We start from the raw sequence: 16,425 nt of genomic DNA, 5'->3' as shown, positions 1-16,425 counted from the left end.
GAGAACGGATGATGACACCGAGAGCTTTCATTTGAGAAAAGGACAGGCAGATTCACGAAAAGCTGTCGAAGCGTTCTCGAATATGAATGTTTTTGTGATTGAAGGCAGTTTATATTTTGCGTCGAAATGACAGAGGACTGTCGACTCAAATATAATTGATGTAACACTGCCCCTTGTGGCTAAATAAAGATTTCACAGCAAAGAACAAAGTGTTTCAGATGCAAAATATTTCCTCTATACTTCATGTTACTTTTTTTCCAAGTGGCTGGTGGTGTATATTCATCCTTCAAATCCATTGACGGCGATAGACGTCCAATAAATCTATTCTGACTGAGAGGAGCATTGAGAATTGAATGACTAGGGTGAACCAGAATATTCCCAGAAACCACATGACATCCATGGTTGTAAAAACAATGCTTAATTGACACCTCATAAAAGAAGCATTTTAAAATAAGCCAAATAAATTATTGGACGTTTAAGTGAAATCTTCTCTGGACTCTTTTCAACACACTTCCAGGAACTGTGGAAAAGATTTTATAGGAGCCACCAAATGAGCTAGCTGTTAGCATTTCATTTCACAGGACATTAGGCATGTTTATTGCATCCCTCCTCTTCCTCAATAATTCAGAGCACTGCTGGTTATTTAGCACAGTTCATTCATGTTGTGTAATACAGTTGATATCGGCTCAATCTACAAGTACATGATATGAAAATATGTAATTGTTTTGAAATTGAATCCAATATGAGAGGGAAACTACCAAAACTGACAATGAAGGATTAATTTTGGCGTGTCTCGGGATCATTTCCTGTTGATTTCAGGGTATTTTTTTTTAGGCCATTTACCGTTGATTAGTAGTCACTTTTTGGTGCATTCTGGTATGGTTTCCTGTTGATTTCAATGACTTTTTTTGGGGGGGGGGTCATTTCACATTCTAAGGTCACTTTCTTTTGATTCGGGATCATTTCCTGTTGATTGTATGCCATCTCCAAGTCACTTCCTGTTCATTGGTCAAGCTAATGAAAATCTCTTCATTTCACTGTTAATATAATATTCATGGGAAATATGACATTGCGGGGGGTGAAGCGAAATATAGTCCCAAATATGTGCCGAAAGATCGCAACCCAAAATGGCCTCATTCATTTCCATGAAAGAATGTGGGTGAAACTTGGGAATTTGTGCAAAAGTAGTTCCCGAGATGCCTGGGCTGGGCCAAAAGTTGACGGCCTTTTACCACATTGGGGACATGTAAAAGGAGCCAAAGTGTCGGAATGGTGGATGGAGGGGCGCTCGTAATGCCAATATTTGAATTTTAGAAGAGTATATAAGGAGGCCCAGACAAACCGTTAGTTGTTCCTTTCTTCCGCCGGGTGCCCGCGTCGGTGGGGGCCGATTGTGCGGAGTGATTTGAAATCCGGACTACACCCAGCCAGGCAGGCACTCAGGCAGCCAGCCGCAGCCGCCCGCCCGCACGCACGCACGCCCGCAGCCGCACTATAGTTCCCCGGCTTTCTTTGCCGCCCCAACGCGCCTCCGAGTAGTGGTGGCTTGCATCCGAATCGCCCGACTGTCGGCCTCGCTCTCGTCCTCGCTCCTCAGCCATTTTGTAACCCCTTCTTTCTGTCTTTCTTCAACATGTCTTGGCAAAGCTACGTGGAAAACCTGATGTCCGATGGCAGCTGTCAGGACAGCGCCATTGTTGGCTATTTGGACGCCAAATACGTTTGGGCAGCGCACGACGGAGGGACTTTCAACAGTATCACGGTAAGAATCCAAAGGCCCGGGCCGGGGGGGAAGTGTAAGGGGCGAGGGAGGACGCCGAGGCGAGCCCAGCCGAAAAAGGGAACGATGGGGGGAAAAGGAAAAAAAAAATGCAAATGGCTCGCAAGCTAACGGCGATGCTAAGATAACGGAGCGCTGGCCTATGCTGGCTGTGGAAACGCCGCAGGATTATTTAGCCGCCTCGTGCACGATGAGGCACGTCGAAAACGGGCGTGGACGCGGAGGCTAAAGACATTTTGGAGCATTTTGGCCCACTTTGGACCACCGCCCATGAGCTCCCCGGCTTTATTTGCTTGATAAAGCAGCGAGAAGCCTGGCTTCGACTTTGAAGTAAAAGGAGCATTCTTTGTGTGCGGTGGCTGTGATGATTAGCTAACGGTAAGCCGTCGCTCTGCCGGTTACCTGTGGCCACAAAAGGAAAAGGGAGGAAGGAACAAAAAAAAATAAAAATAATAGACCACCACCACCACCACCGAAAAATAAAGAAACTAGCTCGCATTGGCCGCCTTTTTATGGGACACAAATAAGCTTAGAGTGGCTTTATTGTCATCCTCGTTGCAGTCGACGGAATGGAACGTCGTCCGTCAATGCTTTGATTGTGTGGCACCTTTGATAATAAAGGATCGATACATAGGCCACGTTTCCGGACTCGCTCCATTCGTCATCTTGAAATAGTTGCATGAATCGGCGGCTTTCTTGAAAATCATCTTTCATTGTAGGTCGTCACCATGCAGCATTCATCAAATGGCTTGATTTTTTTTAATCTTTTTTTCCTAAAAAAAAAAAAAATAAATCTGAAAACTGCATTCATGTTTTCGTTGCAAGGAATTTTCACACAATGACCTTTTCCCCCCTACAATTTGAATTCATCATTTAACAAAGGCTTCTTCCTCTTTTCCATTTGAGTCATGAGGCAAGGGGTTTTGCACTATCTTTTCCATTCAAATGGAGCAATCTGCACATGACAAAAACATCCCCGTATTTCACAATGACATATAATAAAAATAATAAATCAGAATATCTCTTCAATATTAATTCCATTATTGAAATCGATCCCAATTGAACATGTTGAGCTCATTTGGTCCACAAAAATGATGACAACATTCAAACGAGTCACAAATATTCACGACAAGGCCTCATTTTTTCCCCATACAAATAAATGCCGATGAATCACAAACTTTAGTGATGAATTGCGACATTTCTCAGCGTTTGAAAAAATTCCCAATCCGGTCTTAAAAATCCAATTTTGACGGCCAATGCCTACTTTTTTAGGCTAGGCTTGGAATCCGTTGAGACGGGACCCGGGGGATTGGACGCCTAGCGCAGTGGACCGACCGCGCCCCAAAGTTTGAACTTGTTTTCTTTTTTTTTTCTTTTTTTTTTTTTTTTGTCAGTCTCAAGAAATTGACGTGCTGGTGGGCAAAGACAGGGAGACCTTTTACACCTGCGGTCTCACTCTGGGCTCAAAGAAGTGCTCGGTGCTCAGAGACAGCCTGCAGGACGAAGGCGACTGGACCATGGACATGAGGACAAAGAGCCAAGGAGGAGAACCCACGTACAACATTTCCGTGGGACGAGCCAGACAAGGTAAATGCTACCTCCATGCTAATGCTAGCTTAGCCTTTCAGTGAGCAAATTGGCCCTTTGCGCTTGCCAAAAGACCCCTCCCTCCCTCCCTGCCTCCCTAGTCTACTCGGCCTCGGGTACGGCCGATATTTGACGTGAAAATAGTATGGGGAAACAAAAGTAGGCGTATCCAATTTGATTGACAAGCGTTGACGATCCTCGGAAGAATTTTAGGTCAAATGAGGTGGGGAAATATATTTGACGTGGATTTCGAAGATGATCTAAGTTTCCCAAATCAATGAAATGGGAGGAAATCATCCATTTCAATTTTGCCCTCAATTTTTGATAGTTTCTATGACTTTTTTTTGATTAACTCGGGCATTAGAATGTCAGATTTGATCCGGTAGCCAATTGCTAGTGGGTTTTGGTAGCTAAGCGTGAAATGTTTTCCCATTTTTCTGGGCTGTTTCAACTTTTCCTTTTTCAGTCTTGCTCCAAATCTTTTTTCTTTGTTAAAGACAACTGGATCAAGCTTGTTTCTCTTTTCTTTTCGGCACTTTTCCCCCCTACTTTTCAGTCATGTCATGTAGGAAAATCAAATTAAAAAAAAAAAAAAAAAAAATCCAAGCGCCCCAAGATCTGACTACCGGGGCGGGGTTGTTGTTTTTCTTGGCCAGGACACTGACGAAAATGCACACCCCGCCATTATTCCTAGACGCCTCGGAATCAAATTTGGTAGCTGTAGTCTAGAAATGTATGGGCGTTCATTCTTGCAGCTGCTTTATTTATCTGGTTTCTGATTGGTTGGATGAATTGGCTCGCGGATTGACTCGTTGCGTCCCCTACTTTCCAAGGGTAGCCAACAGAAGACCGTAAAATTTCAGACGTACGATTCGTTTTAGTCATCATTTGGAATCACTTTAGCATTTTAGTTTTTATTGGACAGTCAGAAGAAATCTGCCTGGGAAAGAAAGTCAATCTTTGTCCCATGAAATTTTGAAAAGGCGATGTGGCGACACACCTTTTAGTCGGCAGCAGAGGGTGCCATTTCCCAGAAAATAAATGTCTGGAGTTTTTCCCGGAAAAGACAACTTCTACAGGACTCGTTTGTTTGAAATGAACCAAAGGGACCTTTACTTGTCCCAATGTTAACAAGAAGTGAAGCTAAATGAATAGGAAGTGAGGCAGAAGGATAAAAAAAAAAGAAGAGTAAGCGAAAGTAAATGAACATGAAGTGAGCCGGTAACAAACGGTGCAGAATCCACAAAAAGTGGTAAGAGTAAGTCCATTTTGGCAACCCCCCCTCCCAAGAAGCCACCACTTTGATTTTTTTTTCCCCACCCTCCGGTAAAGGTGGCGATAAGAGCAAAGGTCTCAAGTTATCTGGGCACTTTTGAACTCTCTTGATTTTCACTCCTTCTCCCGCCCCCCCGCCTCTCTCCCTCCCTCCCTTTCCCTTTTCTATCTTCTCTTTCAGTTTTGGTTCTTGTAATGGGAAAAGAAGGGGTCCACGGAGGCGGATTGAATAAGAAGGCTTTCTCCATGGCAAAATACTTGAGGGATTCGGGCTTTTAAAGTTAGCTCCAAATTTGAGGGACACACACACACAAAGAAGAGAAAATAAAATATTGCTGTTAAGATTTCTCCCGCGAGCGGTCAAATGTCACGGAAACCTTTCTAGCATCGAAGATCCTGACAAGCTGGACGGACCTCCTCCCCCCCCTCCGTCACGCGGGGGGCGGGGACCCTTCAGTTTGCTTCATTTTCTCTCTGTATTTTTTGTTTGTTTGTTTTTCCTCCCAACCCCCTTAAACTCCCTCCCTCCCTCCTTCCCCCCTCCCCTTATGTGGCCCAGTATTGGTTGTAGTCATGGGAAAGGAGGCGGTCCATGGTGGAAAACTAAACAAGAAAGCACATGAAATGGCGGATTACCTGAGGAAGGTTGGATATTAAGCCACCTCACCATCACCATCACCACCACCTTGCCGCCGCCACCACCACCACCTCGCCACTCATCAACCACCACCACCATCAAGCACATACTTCCAGGATTAAAGGGCAAATGATGTTTCTTTCCATCCAGATGATGTGATTCATTTTTTTTTCTTTTCATTTTTGTCTTTAATTTTATCCCTCCCCCATTTTCCCCATCCCCCCCCCCCCCCCCCCCCCCCACGTTACGCTAACGGCATGATCATTGGAATTGTTTCACTGTTTTCCAAAACCAAAGGAGTGTAGAAAAAAAAAAAAACAGCGCCGAGTGTGGCGGACAATGGAATCTGCCTTGTATGCCATCTGCTTCGCTCGTAGCTCAATTGAATCTGACGTGAGCACGCGCAGACGCGCACACACAGGCATATACACGCGCATACACACACACACACACACACACGTATATATATTGACCGCTCATCCATCCACGTGCATGTTGGCATTGTTGCATGCCTATCTGCTTTTGATTCTGGTTCTTCCGGCCCGCCAAATCATCTCACCTGCCTCCAATAAAAAAACAGTTGACGCTGACAAAAAGTTGTATGTGTGTGTGTAAATTTGACACTCGCCCCTTTTTGTTTTACGGTCACTCCATTTTGGTTTTCATTAGATTCCTTTTTTTTTGAAAAGCTCATTCCATGCCTGTCCATGTGTTGCCTCATTCACACTAACTCCCCCAAAAATGGAGGTGAAATGTAGTTGATAAAGGTGTTTAGCCACCTTTTTATGTCCCTCGGTCCTATTGGCAAAGTATTCATCACTTGTGAACTCTCAATGAGAAAGCCATTTAGTCTAGGAGTAAATTGATAAGTAGCATTGGGCACACAAATATTGTGTCCACTGGCAGGCAACGTCATTCAAATGTGAGTAAAAGCTGAATGTTAAAATGAGGCAGTGGCATGAAATGACCCTCCATCTTTGATTTTTCTTGTGTTACAATTGTACCACCGTTTGCGCTTTGGTGTGCTGTGGTGGTGTGGGTGGGGTTGGGTGTTTGGCCCCGACCCGGCCAGCCTCAAACGCGTCCCGGCCTCCGGCTTTGGTCGGGCGCCTTGACGGGGACGGACGTCTCGTTCATTTGGAGCGGAAGCACGGCGGCCGGTGGCGCTCTTTAAACGTGGCGCTGGCTTTTTTTTTGTCTTCCCACCCATGCGACGCAAACCGTCCAATTGGTTTGCCCGGCAACCCGCTTAGTAGACGGGACGTCTTTTGCCGCCAAGGGCGCACATTTCCATCATCCCCCGCCGTGTAATTGGGCCTTAAAGAGCAGCCATTCCTCCTCCTCCTCCTTCCCCATGCGTTCCCCTCTGGGACCGATCGTGGATGCTAAACGATTGTTAGCTTCATCCTTTGACTGAAAAAAAAAATGAAAGGGGGGAGGGCTTCAAGAGTTGTAAAATCATAAACACTTTTGTTTCTTTTGGATTACTTTGACAGTACTTAAAATTTGTCAACACTAATAGTATTTTTTTGTGGGTGGGGGGGGGGGACTAACTTGATTAGCTACTGATACATGAATGCATATTGACTGTAAACCAAACATTCTTTGCATTGTGCTTTAGTCATCCGAAATGTATTCACCAATTGTCATCGTACGGTATTTAGAAGTATTACAGTCTAGCTGAAAAAGAAGAAAAAATGGAACAAAAAAATGAATAAATAATGCTGTGTACACTAAACCTATTGAAAGTGGTGGTGTTGGTTGGTCGCTTGGTTGGATTAAAAACATTTGTAAGTTGTCTTGTTTCCGAGAGTTGTGTGCGAGCGAGCGAGTGTGTGTGTGGGTGTATTCAGTGCCATCCAAATGAAGCTGGTCGGCTGGATTTGGAGCTACCCGCCCCGCCAAGAACAAATTTACCACGACGCCCCCCCCCCCACCCCCCCCCCACATACGCGTTTTGGCATCCGTTATCTCCAGACTTGTTGGAATGTGTACAGAATTAAACGAGAGAGAAAGAAAGTAAACGGAGAAACAAAAATGGCCTGGTGTCCTTTTATTTTGATGGGGGAAATGATGCATCAAAGTGGAAAATATGCCTCAAAAAGGACCAAGATTTCAACTAAAACCTTGTTTCATATACATGGTGAGAACATTTTTTTTTTAAAGAAGAACTTTTGGTCTTAGTAAATGAAACTTAGAACATGACATTTTACATTTGACTTCCAAAATTCCAGTTTATTTGGGTATTTATTCATTCATCTGAATTTGCATTTTAGAATATACATTTGTCAAATGCATAAGGGAGAAATCATGTTAGAGCGATCAATATTTTTTTTGGGATGTGAAACTGGTCATCCCAGAGAAAACTTTGACCATCCCATCTGGGAATCGAACCCTCGACCCTAGAAATGCGAGTCCGACGTGCTCATCCGCTGGGCTGAACACCAAACAGATTGAAAAGCTATTTTTGGGGGGAGGAGGGAGAAAGGAGTTGTTATCCGCGTGAAGGAGCGGCCAAAGTCAATAACCAATTGCGTGAGTGGGAATCCTCCTTGGCAATCGAGCAATTGTCAACACCTGTCGCCAGCCCCGCCCCCTTTGCCTCATCAGTGGGACTTGGACGAGCCAGCTTGCCAGTCAGCCTGCCAGTCAGTGCCCGACTTGTCTTTTGAGCACTCGTCAAGGCCATCTTGCTTTCTTTCTTTCTTTCTATCTTTCTTTCTTTCTTCTTCACCCGCACTGAGTGACGGGAGAGGGCCCTCTTTAGTCTCTATTTTTGTTGTTGTTGTTGTAAATCCCCGCACTGGCTGAACGAGAGACTTGACTCGTGTTCGACTCACCGATGGCACCGCTCGAGCCGACGTGCTCTCGGGTTTTCCTCTACTCCTCGACGTTGTTTCTGCTGCTGGCCGCCCTCCGCGGTTCCTCTGGCCGAGGTGTCGAAGAGGCGTCGCGAGCCCGGGCGTCAGACTTGTACTCTCCGGCGAGTTCTGGCCCCAGGGGGCGCCGTCCTCCCCATCCTCCTCCTGCTCCTGCTCCTGCTTCTACTTCATCTTCTTCTCGCGTTGGGAGGCTGCTGGTGTCGCCGCTCGGCAAGAACCCAGGCGCGTCTGACGCTTTGGACCTGGATCCTGCCGATTATCAAGCCGATATGCGTAAGTGTCCAAAAGTTGCCCTTAGTTTCAAGACACTTTGTGTCACCTTTGGTCAATTGAAAGAAATAACAAGACAAAATAAGGAAACCAATCCATGTGATTTTGAGATTTTATTTATTTTCAGGCAAATGAAACATTATATTTAATCTACATTGTTTATATCAGAATGGTTACTCTTATTTTGAAATGCATGTATGTTGTTTTCCTTACTGTAAATATATTGACTCATGTCTTTAGGTTTGGTAGAAGAATTTTGACGTCCAAATCCATTTGGATGGAACATCTGGCAATGTATGTCAATTGTAAGAAAAAATGGTTGTATATTTGATTTTTCAAAGCGTGGCAACAGCAAGAAAGGCCTTCCAAATCGGACCAACGGCTGGCGGATCGGCTGCTCAAAATGGATCCGACAGTGGAATGTACGTCGGACGCCATGAAACTTCGCGTCCACCGTGACTCTTTTGCTCCCAGACCGCTGGTTTTTGTGGACCGAGGTAAGGGAGCGTCCGAGCCGGAGCGCCGTTCTTCTTTGACGCCCCACGTTTTGTCCAGGCGACCTATCGCCGCTGCCTCTCTCCGTTCTCCCGCCAAGCTGCGGTTACGACGTGGCCTCCTCGCCCGGCCACGTCATCTTGGTGGCGCCGTACCACGGCTGCTTTGTCACGCTTCAGGTAAACCGAATGAACGTCGAGACGAAAAATGGCATTTATCGCCCCCCCTTCCTTTGCAGGAGGATTCTTTTGCGCTGGCGTTACTGTGGTGGGGCCTGGCCATGACCGTGACTTGCCCCCTGAGCGTGGCCGCTCCGGCCGAGCCGCCCATGGTCACCTGCCACCCGCAAGGCATGATGGTGAAAACCAAATGGAGCACTCCGCTCTCCGATGTGAAAATAAACGGTGAGATGCGTTGGAGATGCTTAAATGGAATGCCAGTTGAGCCCGGTCGGTACGCGTGTGCCGAAACACTTTTCCGCCGTAGTCAAAACGTCCCCGGTTGGACGGCACAGGCGCAGAGTGTCCACGCCCACTCTCCGTCCTTGGCTCAACCTTGACTTGGGTTCAACTGTACTGTGACTAGACTAAACAAGTCTTTTGGGAGCAAAGCTTATTCTTCATGGCAAGCAAGTATAATAATAATAACAACAACGGGAGCAAAATGTCCTTGAATGGCAAAGCCAAGCTTGTATTTTGGAGCAAGAAAATGGATAATAATATGAAACCCTTGACCGGTGGCCTACTCGAGCCTACGAGATGTCCTTGTATGTGAACGGCAGCTCTTAATGACCCCGATGAGTTCTTTTGTTTTGATTTACCATAAAAACAAATGCACTCGAGGGTTGTTTGTAAATTGATAGGTGATCGTGGTGCTTTTATGTCTGTTAACCACATGAATTTTAGGAATGCCCCGCCCGCCAAGGCTAATTTGACCCATGTTGTCCTAACAGTGACTGGCCAATGGGAGCTGCTCGATGGCGCCTTGTCCAAATGCGGGATGAGCGTGGCCAGAGTGGACCAAGGGGTGCTGATCCACGTGCCTTATGGTCCGTGCGTCTACAAAAAGGTGATTTTTTTTCCCGTTACTGTCATTTATTTTAAAATGTTCCCTTTGGTTTCTAAGCTTTGCGCCGGTTCTCAGGATGGGACGTACACCTTGCGATTGGCGGGGGAACAACAACGAGAAACTGAAGTGTCGTGTCCGGCCGCGGTCCAAGATCCGCCCAAACCTGGAACGGAGCCTCGGAATGTGCCCTTTCCGCCCTTCCATCATTTCCCTTCCCATCCGGTCACGGCCGTTACGCCTAAAAAGCCGTTGGAGAGGCCACGCCTCCCCGAAAAGGACCGTCCCCAGGCTCCCGCTACGATGCCGCCACGACGGCCCGATAACCATCTGCCCTCTTTTCTGTTCCCCAATCCACCCGATGGGCCCGTCCGGGGGGCCACGCCCACGGCGTCGCCAAGCCGTTTCCAGCCCCCCGTCGCGCCCCAATTGCCCAAAGCGGACGAGACGGCGCCTTCCGTCCCGCCCCCAAAGAGGCCCCTACCCGAAGACCGTTTGGCGGTCGGGGGGAAACCGTATTACCCCTTCCTGCCAAATCCGTGGCCCGAAAATCGCAAGGACCCGGGCCCAGTGGCCGGCGGTTCCGGAGATCCGACGTATCCGCAAGTTCCCGAGCCCGGGAAAAAACCCGGCCGTGAGACGGGTCCTCTGAATAAACCATATCCCTTTTTGCCGGAGCCCGGCAAGAAGCCCGGCACGGATACGGATGGAAGTCCGTTGAGCGAGGCGAAGCCCACGGCGGGTCCACGGCTCCCAGAGGCCGGGACCATTGGGGCCGCCCGACAGATCCGTCCCTACTTGTTTACATTTCCGCCAGATCCCCAAAAGAAACCCGAGGCTGAAAACCCGGGCCGTCCGCTTTATCCCGTGCCCGATCCCAAAGAAGGGGATGGAATCCCGAGCGGCCATCCACAAAAACCGGACTTGGCGCCACCGCCCCCTTCCTTCCCCACGCCGGCCACTAAGGAGCCTGTGCCGGACCCCCAAAATCCAGGTAAAGTCCCGGAGTCCCCCTACCGACCTGACCCCGACACCAGAAAGTTAATACCCGAAGGGCCAGTGTATCCGCTTTTCCCCGTTCCCGGTCTTGGGGGGGCCACCCCGAAACCTGCGAAGGAAGCGGTGCGGTCCCCCGATCCGGGTCCCCACCCTCCTTACGCTGTGCCCGCCTTGAGCGGAAAGCCGATGATACCCCAGGTGGATGTGACGGACCCCGACCCGTACGGGTTTTTCCCAAAGCCCGAAAAAACTCCGGAAGAAGGCAACGAGGTGGGCGTGCCGCACCCCTCCCACCCGCTCTTCCCGATGCCCGCTCCAGAAAAGAAGGGCGAGAATGGGAAACCCCCCACGGGTAAAGTCCAGCCCGCCTCTCCGACGTTTCCCCGCCCTAAAGAAGCGGGCAAAAAGCCGGCGCCGTGGCCCGTCAAAGTGCAAATGCCCGTCCCTCCTCCCGAGCCGTACCCGCGGCCGGGCCATCTGCGGCCTCACCCGCCTTACCCGCCTTACTCCAAGCCGCTTCCCAAGCCACGTCCCAACAAAGCCAAACGACCGCACGTTGTTCCCGGGCAAAGTCTGCGGCAGTACTTTCCGCAGTACCCCGGTCCCGGGCCCGGTCCTCAAGAGCCGGGCAAACGTCCGGGGTGGAAACCGCCGCTGTGGTCGGAAAACAAAGTGGTGGGCAAACCGGCGGCGCGCAATCCCTACCTGGTTTACCCTACGCCCAGCTGGGGAGAATTGCCCGCAAATCCAATGATGCCCGAAGCGCCCGGTCACGTGCCTCCGCCCAAGCTTTCGAATCCGCTTCCCGTCGGCCCGGGGCCCGAAGGAGACGTCCCCGCCAAAGCGTACGGGCCTCCGGAACCCCCGACGGCGGTAAATCCCGTCCAACGGACTCCCGGGAAAGACTTGCCCCTGGTGGAGGAGACGGCTAAGGCGGTTGACCCGCGATGGCGCCCGCCGCCGCCGCCGCCGGTCCAGGGCTCCAAAACGGCTTCCAAAATGGCTTGCGCCCGCTTTTGCTCGGTGGGTGTGAGCAATTGCTGCCCCCAAATCACCTTCCACCAGCACGTCTACCTGTCCCCTGCCGCACCGGGCGAAAAATTGACGCGCATCTTGTCGCGCCAACTTCCGTTTGGCCCTCCCGTGGCCTATCACCCACCCTCCGAGGGCGGCGGCGACGCCAGCATCGCGGCCGGAGACGCCGGCGTCCCCGCTAAAGGGCAAGCGTCTCGGCGGCACGGCGATGGGCGAGCGGCAGCAATGGCGGGGAGTTCTCCCAAGAGCGTGGCGCTCCCCGAAACGTGGCGTTACCCGCATTTGCTGGAAGCCAACGTGGCTCCGTCTTCTCGGCGGCCCGGCGGCGGCGGCGGCGGCGGCGACGAGAATCCTTCCGTGACGGGAAGCCAGTTGTCGGATCACGTCAGGCCGTTCGTGGTTCACAATCCGTCCGGAGACGCAGGAGGATTTCTCAAGGATCCGGCGGGTCCGCGAGCCGATCCACGCGGGCTCAAACGTCCGGGCCCCCGGCCCCCTCACGACATGCCGAACGACGCCGAAGCGCCCAAAAACACTTTGTCCCCGTGGGATATTCCCCGTGGGAACCCGGCCCGGATGCGTGAGCGGACGGGAGCCTCCCAATCCAAAGGTTACGTGCTACTCCACCGCGGTCCACCGGGGAAGGAACCCAGAGGTTTGGCGGGATCCCGACGCCACCGAAACTTCCCGGCGAGGCTGCGGCGTGGAATGGGGAACGTGGGCTTCTCGGCGGCGACGGCGGCGGCGGCGGCGGACCGAGGCGCCCTTCCAAAATGGACTCTAAAGCGGTGACAAATGGCCGCTACATTGCCGGGTCAAAAGAACTGAGCGCGGGCGGTAAGTTGTGCTTGATTTTTCACATTCTTTGACAAATTTGGCTGATTTTTTTTTCTTCTTTTTTTTTCTTTCCAGGTTGGGCCACGACGAGGAACAAAGTGGCAAGATGATTTGACTTGAATGTGTTCTCAAATAAACTGGTGTCTTCAGCTGCCCACATGTGCTTATCTGTGACTGTCACAATTATGGATTTGGTCCAAAAAAAAAATGTACACCGACATCAAGCGCTATTTTGTGTAATTCTTTAGTACAATAAATGGATGCGGTACACAGTTTGACATCTGGAGTTAAAATTTCACCTAAAAGTGAAAGTTAGTTGATCTTTGAAGATTGAGGAATCACCCTGTGTGAACAGTGAAGTGCTAATGTGATGCCACCCCCCAAAAAAGCACATTTAATATATGGTGGCGTGATGCTATTGTAATGTTAGCCTAGCGTGACAGCTAGGCTGATCTCTTGCTACTGATGGTAGTTCCTTCCCATAGTAACAAACCAAATTTAACATTCCACCTCTTATTTTTTTTTACTTTTTGACCTTAAACCTTTTGCCCCAAATCTGGTTCCAAACTGACGTCACGTGGCTCCGTTTACAATCTCCAAGTCGGCTGGGGGCCACCACCACTTCAAAATACACCACATGTGTCAGAACGCTTAGAAGTATCTGCGTCTTCCCGGGCACGGCGGGGCCAGGACCACAGCCTCCGTTACGGCGGCGGCAGCGGCGGCAACGTCTCTTTTAACCCTCTCCAAGGGAACCTCGTTGCTGGCCGAGACGCTGTTGGACGTGCTGTTGGACGTGCTGTTGGACGCGCTAGTGGACGTGCTGTTGGACGCGCTGTTGGACGTGCTGTTGGACGCGGCGGGGGACGCCGTGGACACCACCTCGGCAGAATCCGATTCGGAGGACAAGAATCCGCTCAGGTGCGGGTCGTGAAGCGGGGTCAGCTTGTGGTGTCTCAGCCCGTGCCGCCTCGACACGTTTTGCGTCTGCGCGTGGAATTTGGGAAGCACGTGAGGAAGCCCCGTGCCGTTGCCCTCCGCGGGCGCCACCTGAGTAACACGGGGAGACGGAAGTGGGTGGGCTGCCTTTATTGCCACGGCCCCAGACGGCCCCTGACGGCGGGAATAGCTGCCAACTCACTCACCGTGGCTGAAAACATCTTGCAGTCCACCGTGTGAGCCACTCCCGAACCTTGAGCCGTGCAAATACCGCGAGTCTGCTCCCACAAACAAAGACGGACCAGTCAGTACACGGAGACCAAGCGTCGAGACAAGTTTTCCGGTCCCCACGCCGAACAAATATGCCGCCGTCCGACGGCCACCTTCCTTATTTTTTACACAGCATTCCTCTTCCATCGTTTGAAAATTGCCCACTTTTGAGGATACTTACGGCCGTCACCGGGTCCAGGGCCGCGCACAAATCCTCGGTGCAGTTGGACTCGGCGACGATGTACTCTGCCAGGTAGTGCGGCCCGCCGGAGACCACCTGAAACCACGGGCCGGAGTGGCGGTGAGGCACGGCGTGGACTTTCCGGGGTGGGGTCTGGGGTCGCCGCGTGCCTTTACCTGTGTCGACATCCTGCCCACCTCCAGGAGGGAGTAGGTGGCGTTGAGCGTCTGGTTGTTGAAGGTGGCCAGCGAGGCGTGGACAAAGTCCAGGGCTTTGCTGTCGTTCAGCGGGAGGAGGCTCGGGCAGCCCAGGCACAGGTCCTCCGTGGATTCTAAAGCAGGGTATTAGTAGGAATTTGGGGACCATTTGGGGAGCATTTGGGGAGCATTTGGGGAGCGGCTCCACTGTATTTGCCATTGTACCTTCGGTCTTACACTTGAAGGCGGTGACGGTGAGAACCCCCGCCAGCCTTTTCAGTACCACGTCGCAGTCGCCTTCCACGGCCTGAGGGGAGAGCGGACGGGGAAAGAAGTGGAAAAAAGGGAGCACGCTGGCCGCCGAGGAGGCCGCGCGGGCCGCGTCAAAAAACGGGAGGCCGCCCGGGCCGTGGCCTACCGTCAGCGCTTTGGGTCGCACGGTGCAGTTGGCCACGGGCGTGGGGTCCAACACGTGGCAGTCCGTCTCCAGGAGGTCCACTTCCACCACGTAGTACGTGTCGTTGGAGCCGGGCTGAGGGCACAACGGGGATGGATTCAAACATCCAAACGGCAAGTCTACCACGGCTCCGTGGCTTCCCACTGACCTTGCTGAGGATTTTGATGTCCTCGATCCTGTTGAGTTGATATTTGTAGCCGTGGGAGTGCTGAGCGTTGAGGTGGTCCCGAGCCGCCGCGCCGGCTTCTTCCGCCTCCACCGAGTCGCAGTCGGGCTGACGGAGACTCAGCTGAGCGCCGCCCGCCAAAGCCAGCGGTCCCAAGACCGCCAGCGCCGCCAGCGTCAACGTCAACGTCAGACCGTTCATTTTTCAGGAGGATGCTAGCGACTGTGGCCAGAGAAAGAGAGAGAGAGAGAGAGGACTGACTCACTCCGGCGCCCCTCTATATACACACACACCACAGTCATGTTCAACAAATCACGTGTGTGTGTCCCAGGCTGGGGCCACAAAGGGCCAATCCTGTCGGCTCTGGACTTTGCCGCCGCATTTCATTCCAAAAATAATTGGAAAATGCTTTTAAACCCATTGAAACCCATTTTTTTCGTCAATGTCTTTTTTGTTGTTGTTGATTATTTCTTGCATGTTCTCATTTCTACCTGATTTTCAATATCATGTTGATGTCATTTCAGACAATTTTCTCTATTCCTCCCATGACGTCCATGGGCGTCCATGACAGTCAAAGTCCAAATGGAAAACTCTGAACTCTTCAAGGTCAGACATTGACTTTTAGCCGTTTCTTACGCAATCCAAAGAGGATGTTTGTCATAGGAGGCTTATTTGAGGGTCGCTGAACTCATCGATTTTGCGCACAGGCTTGCATCACCAATTTCCAAAATCATTTGACGTATGATTTGGTCAAATGCCCGTCGCTGTCAATGGCAAGCGGCAACACATCACAAAAGGCTGACTTAAAAGGACACACCAGAGATGGCCTCCTACGACGAATGAATGATGAATGAATACCACAATAGTTTCATTTTTTGGGGGGGGTGTCGTCCTCGTTCCAACAAGGAAGAGACTCGGACTTTGTCTGTAGACATTTAACAGCGAGTTGGTTAACAGAGCAAACAAGCGCCATTTGTTGTTCTTATCCAAATGTTCTTGACCTCAGCGATAAGCCACCAAATGTGTTGTTGCTGGCTCATTTCTGGAGAAATTGCGTGGAAAGGAAAAGGATGTTTTTGTCAAATTGGGGCGCAAATGTAACTTTTTTATGAATGTTGCACACGTTTGATTTAATAAAAATGTTGGACATTTCTATATTCTTGCCACTAGTTAATGAATGGGGCTCCTTTTTTGCCCTCAACCTTAATATTTTTGGTCATCGTGTTTGCTTCAACCCCCCCTAAATAATAGTATTGCAAGTAGTAGTTAAGAGTGGTTATTTCAGTCCTATGAAAAACTATAAATGTTTTTTTTTTGTATTCGTAGTGGTCTCCGTAATAGGCACCAGACCAG

The 16,425-nt window shown here is 50.4% G+C and overlaps 3 protein-coding genes across 5 annotated transcripts; 2 read left to right on the top strand and 1 right to left on the bottom strand.

The window, feature by feature from the left end:
• Positions 1-1,360: 1,360 nt before the first annotated feature.
• Positions 1,361-7,077, top strand: pfn2a (profilin 2a). 2 transcript variants are annotated; one of them, XM_077724225.1, is made up of 3 exons: positions 1,361-1,762; positions 3,175-3,367; positions 4,824-5,286. In XM_077724225.1, exons 1-3 carry the CDS (start codon positions 1,634-1,636, stop codon positions 4,919-4,921), a joined length of 420 nt encoding a protein of 139 aa, XP_077580351.1. In that variant the 5' UTR covers positions 1,361-1,633; the 3' UTR covers positions 4,922-5,286. The 2 variants fall into 2 exon arrangements, with proteins under 2 accessions (XP_077580351.1, XP_077580350.1); XM_077724224.1 differs by having other exon boundaries at positions 1,363-1,762; positions 5,202-7,077.
• An 813-nt stretch (positions 7,078-7,890) lies between these two features.
• LOC144201637 (uncharacterized) lies at positions 7,891-13,140 on the top strand. Its single transcript, XM_077724378.1, has 7 exons — positions 7,891-8,434; positions 8,773-8,928; positions 8,987-9,105; positions 9,165-9,330; positions 9,879-9,994; positions 10,070-12,862; positions 12,938-13,140. Exons 1-6 carry the CDS (start codon positions 8,122-8,124, stop codon positions 12,815-12,817), a joined length of 3,618 nt encoding a protein of 1,205 aa, XP_077580504.1. The 5' UTR covers positions 7,891-8,121; the 3' UTR covers positions 12,818-12,862; positions 12,938-13,140.
• ahsg2 (alpha-2-HS-glycoprotein 2) lies at positions 13,089-15,338 on the bottom strand. 2 transcript variants are annotated; one of them, XM_077724380.1, is made up of 8 exons: positions 15,055-15,338; positions 14,868-14,981; positions 14,675-14,756; positions 14,429-14,583; positions 14,253-14,348; positions 14,008-14,079; positions 13,696-13,912; positions 13,089-13,659 (listed from the first exon to the last, which is right to left on the bottom strand). In XM_077724380.1, the coding sequence occupies exons 1-8, from the start codon at positions 15,271-15,273 to the stop codon at positions 13,514-13,516; spliced, it is 1,101 nt and encodes a 366-aa protein (XP_077580506.1). In that variant the 5' UTR covers positions 15,274-15,338; the 3' UTR covers positions 13,089-13,513. The 2 variants fall into 2 exon arrangements, with proteins under 2 accessions (XP_077580506.1, XP_077580505.1); XM_077724379.1 differs by having other exon boundaries at positions 13,089-13,912; positions 15,055-15,337.
• Between the last annotated feature and the right edge of the window lie 1,087 nt (positions 15,339-16,425).

This window comes from Stigmatopora nigra, chromosome 9 (assembly GCF_051989575.1).
Source record: "Stigmatopora nigra isolate UIUO_SnigA chromosome 9, RoL_Snig_1.1, whole genome shotgun sequence".
NCBI classification, from domain to species: domain Eukaryota; kingdom Metazoa; phylum Chordata; class Actinopteri; order Syngnathiformes; family Syngnathidae; genus Stigmatopora; species Stigmatopora nigra.
This window is presented reverse-complemented; position numbering and strand designations above follow the sequence as displayed.

Bases quoted from the DNA above. Each gene is read 5' to 3' on its own strand.
- pfn2a (XM_077724224.1), top strand. From the start codon at position 1,634: ATGTCTTGGCAAAGCTACGTGGAAAACCTGATGTCCGATGGCAGCTGT. The intron at 1,763-3,174 runs GTAAGAATCCAA...TTTTTTTGTCAG, and splicing joins GGACTTTCAACAGTATCACG to TCTCAAGAAATTGACGTGCT. The intron at 3,368-5,201 runs GTAAATGCTACC...TATGTGGCCCAG, and splicing joins CGTGGGACGAGCCAGACAAG to TATTGGTTGTAGTCATGGGA.
- LOC144201637 (XM_077724378.1), top strand. From the start codon at position 8,122: ATGGCACCGCTCGAGCCGACGTGCTCTCGGGTTTTCCTCTACTCCTCG. The intron at 8,435-8,772 runs GTAAGTGTCCAA...GATTTTTCAAAG, and splicing joins CGATTATCAAGCCGATATGC to CGTGGCAACAGCAAGAAAGG. The intron at 8,929-8,986 runs GTAAGGGAGCGT...CGTTTTGTCCAG, and splicing joins GCTGGTTTTTGTGGACCGAG to GCGACCTATCGCCGCTGCCT.
- ahsg2 (XM_077724379.1), bottom strand. From the start codon at position 15,273: ATGAACGGTCTGACGTTGACGTTGACGCTGGCGGCGCTGGCGGTCTTG. The intron at 14,584-14,674 runs GTACAATGGCAA...ACCCTGCTTTAG, and splicing joins CTTCAAGTGTAAGACCGAAG to AATCCACGGAGGACCTGTGC. The intron at 14,080-14,252 runs GTAAGTATCCTC...TTGTGGGAGCAG, and splicing joins CCCTGGACCCGGTGACGGCC to ACTCGCGGTATTTGCACGGC.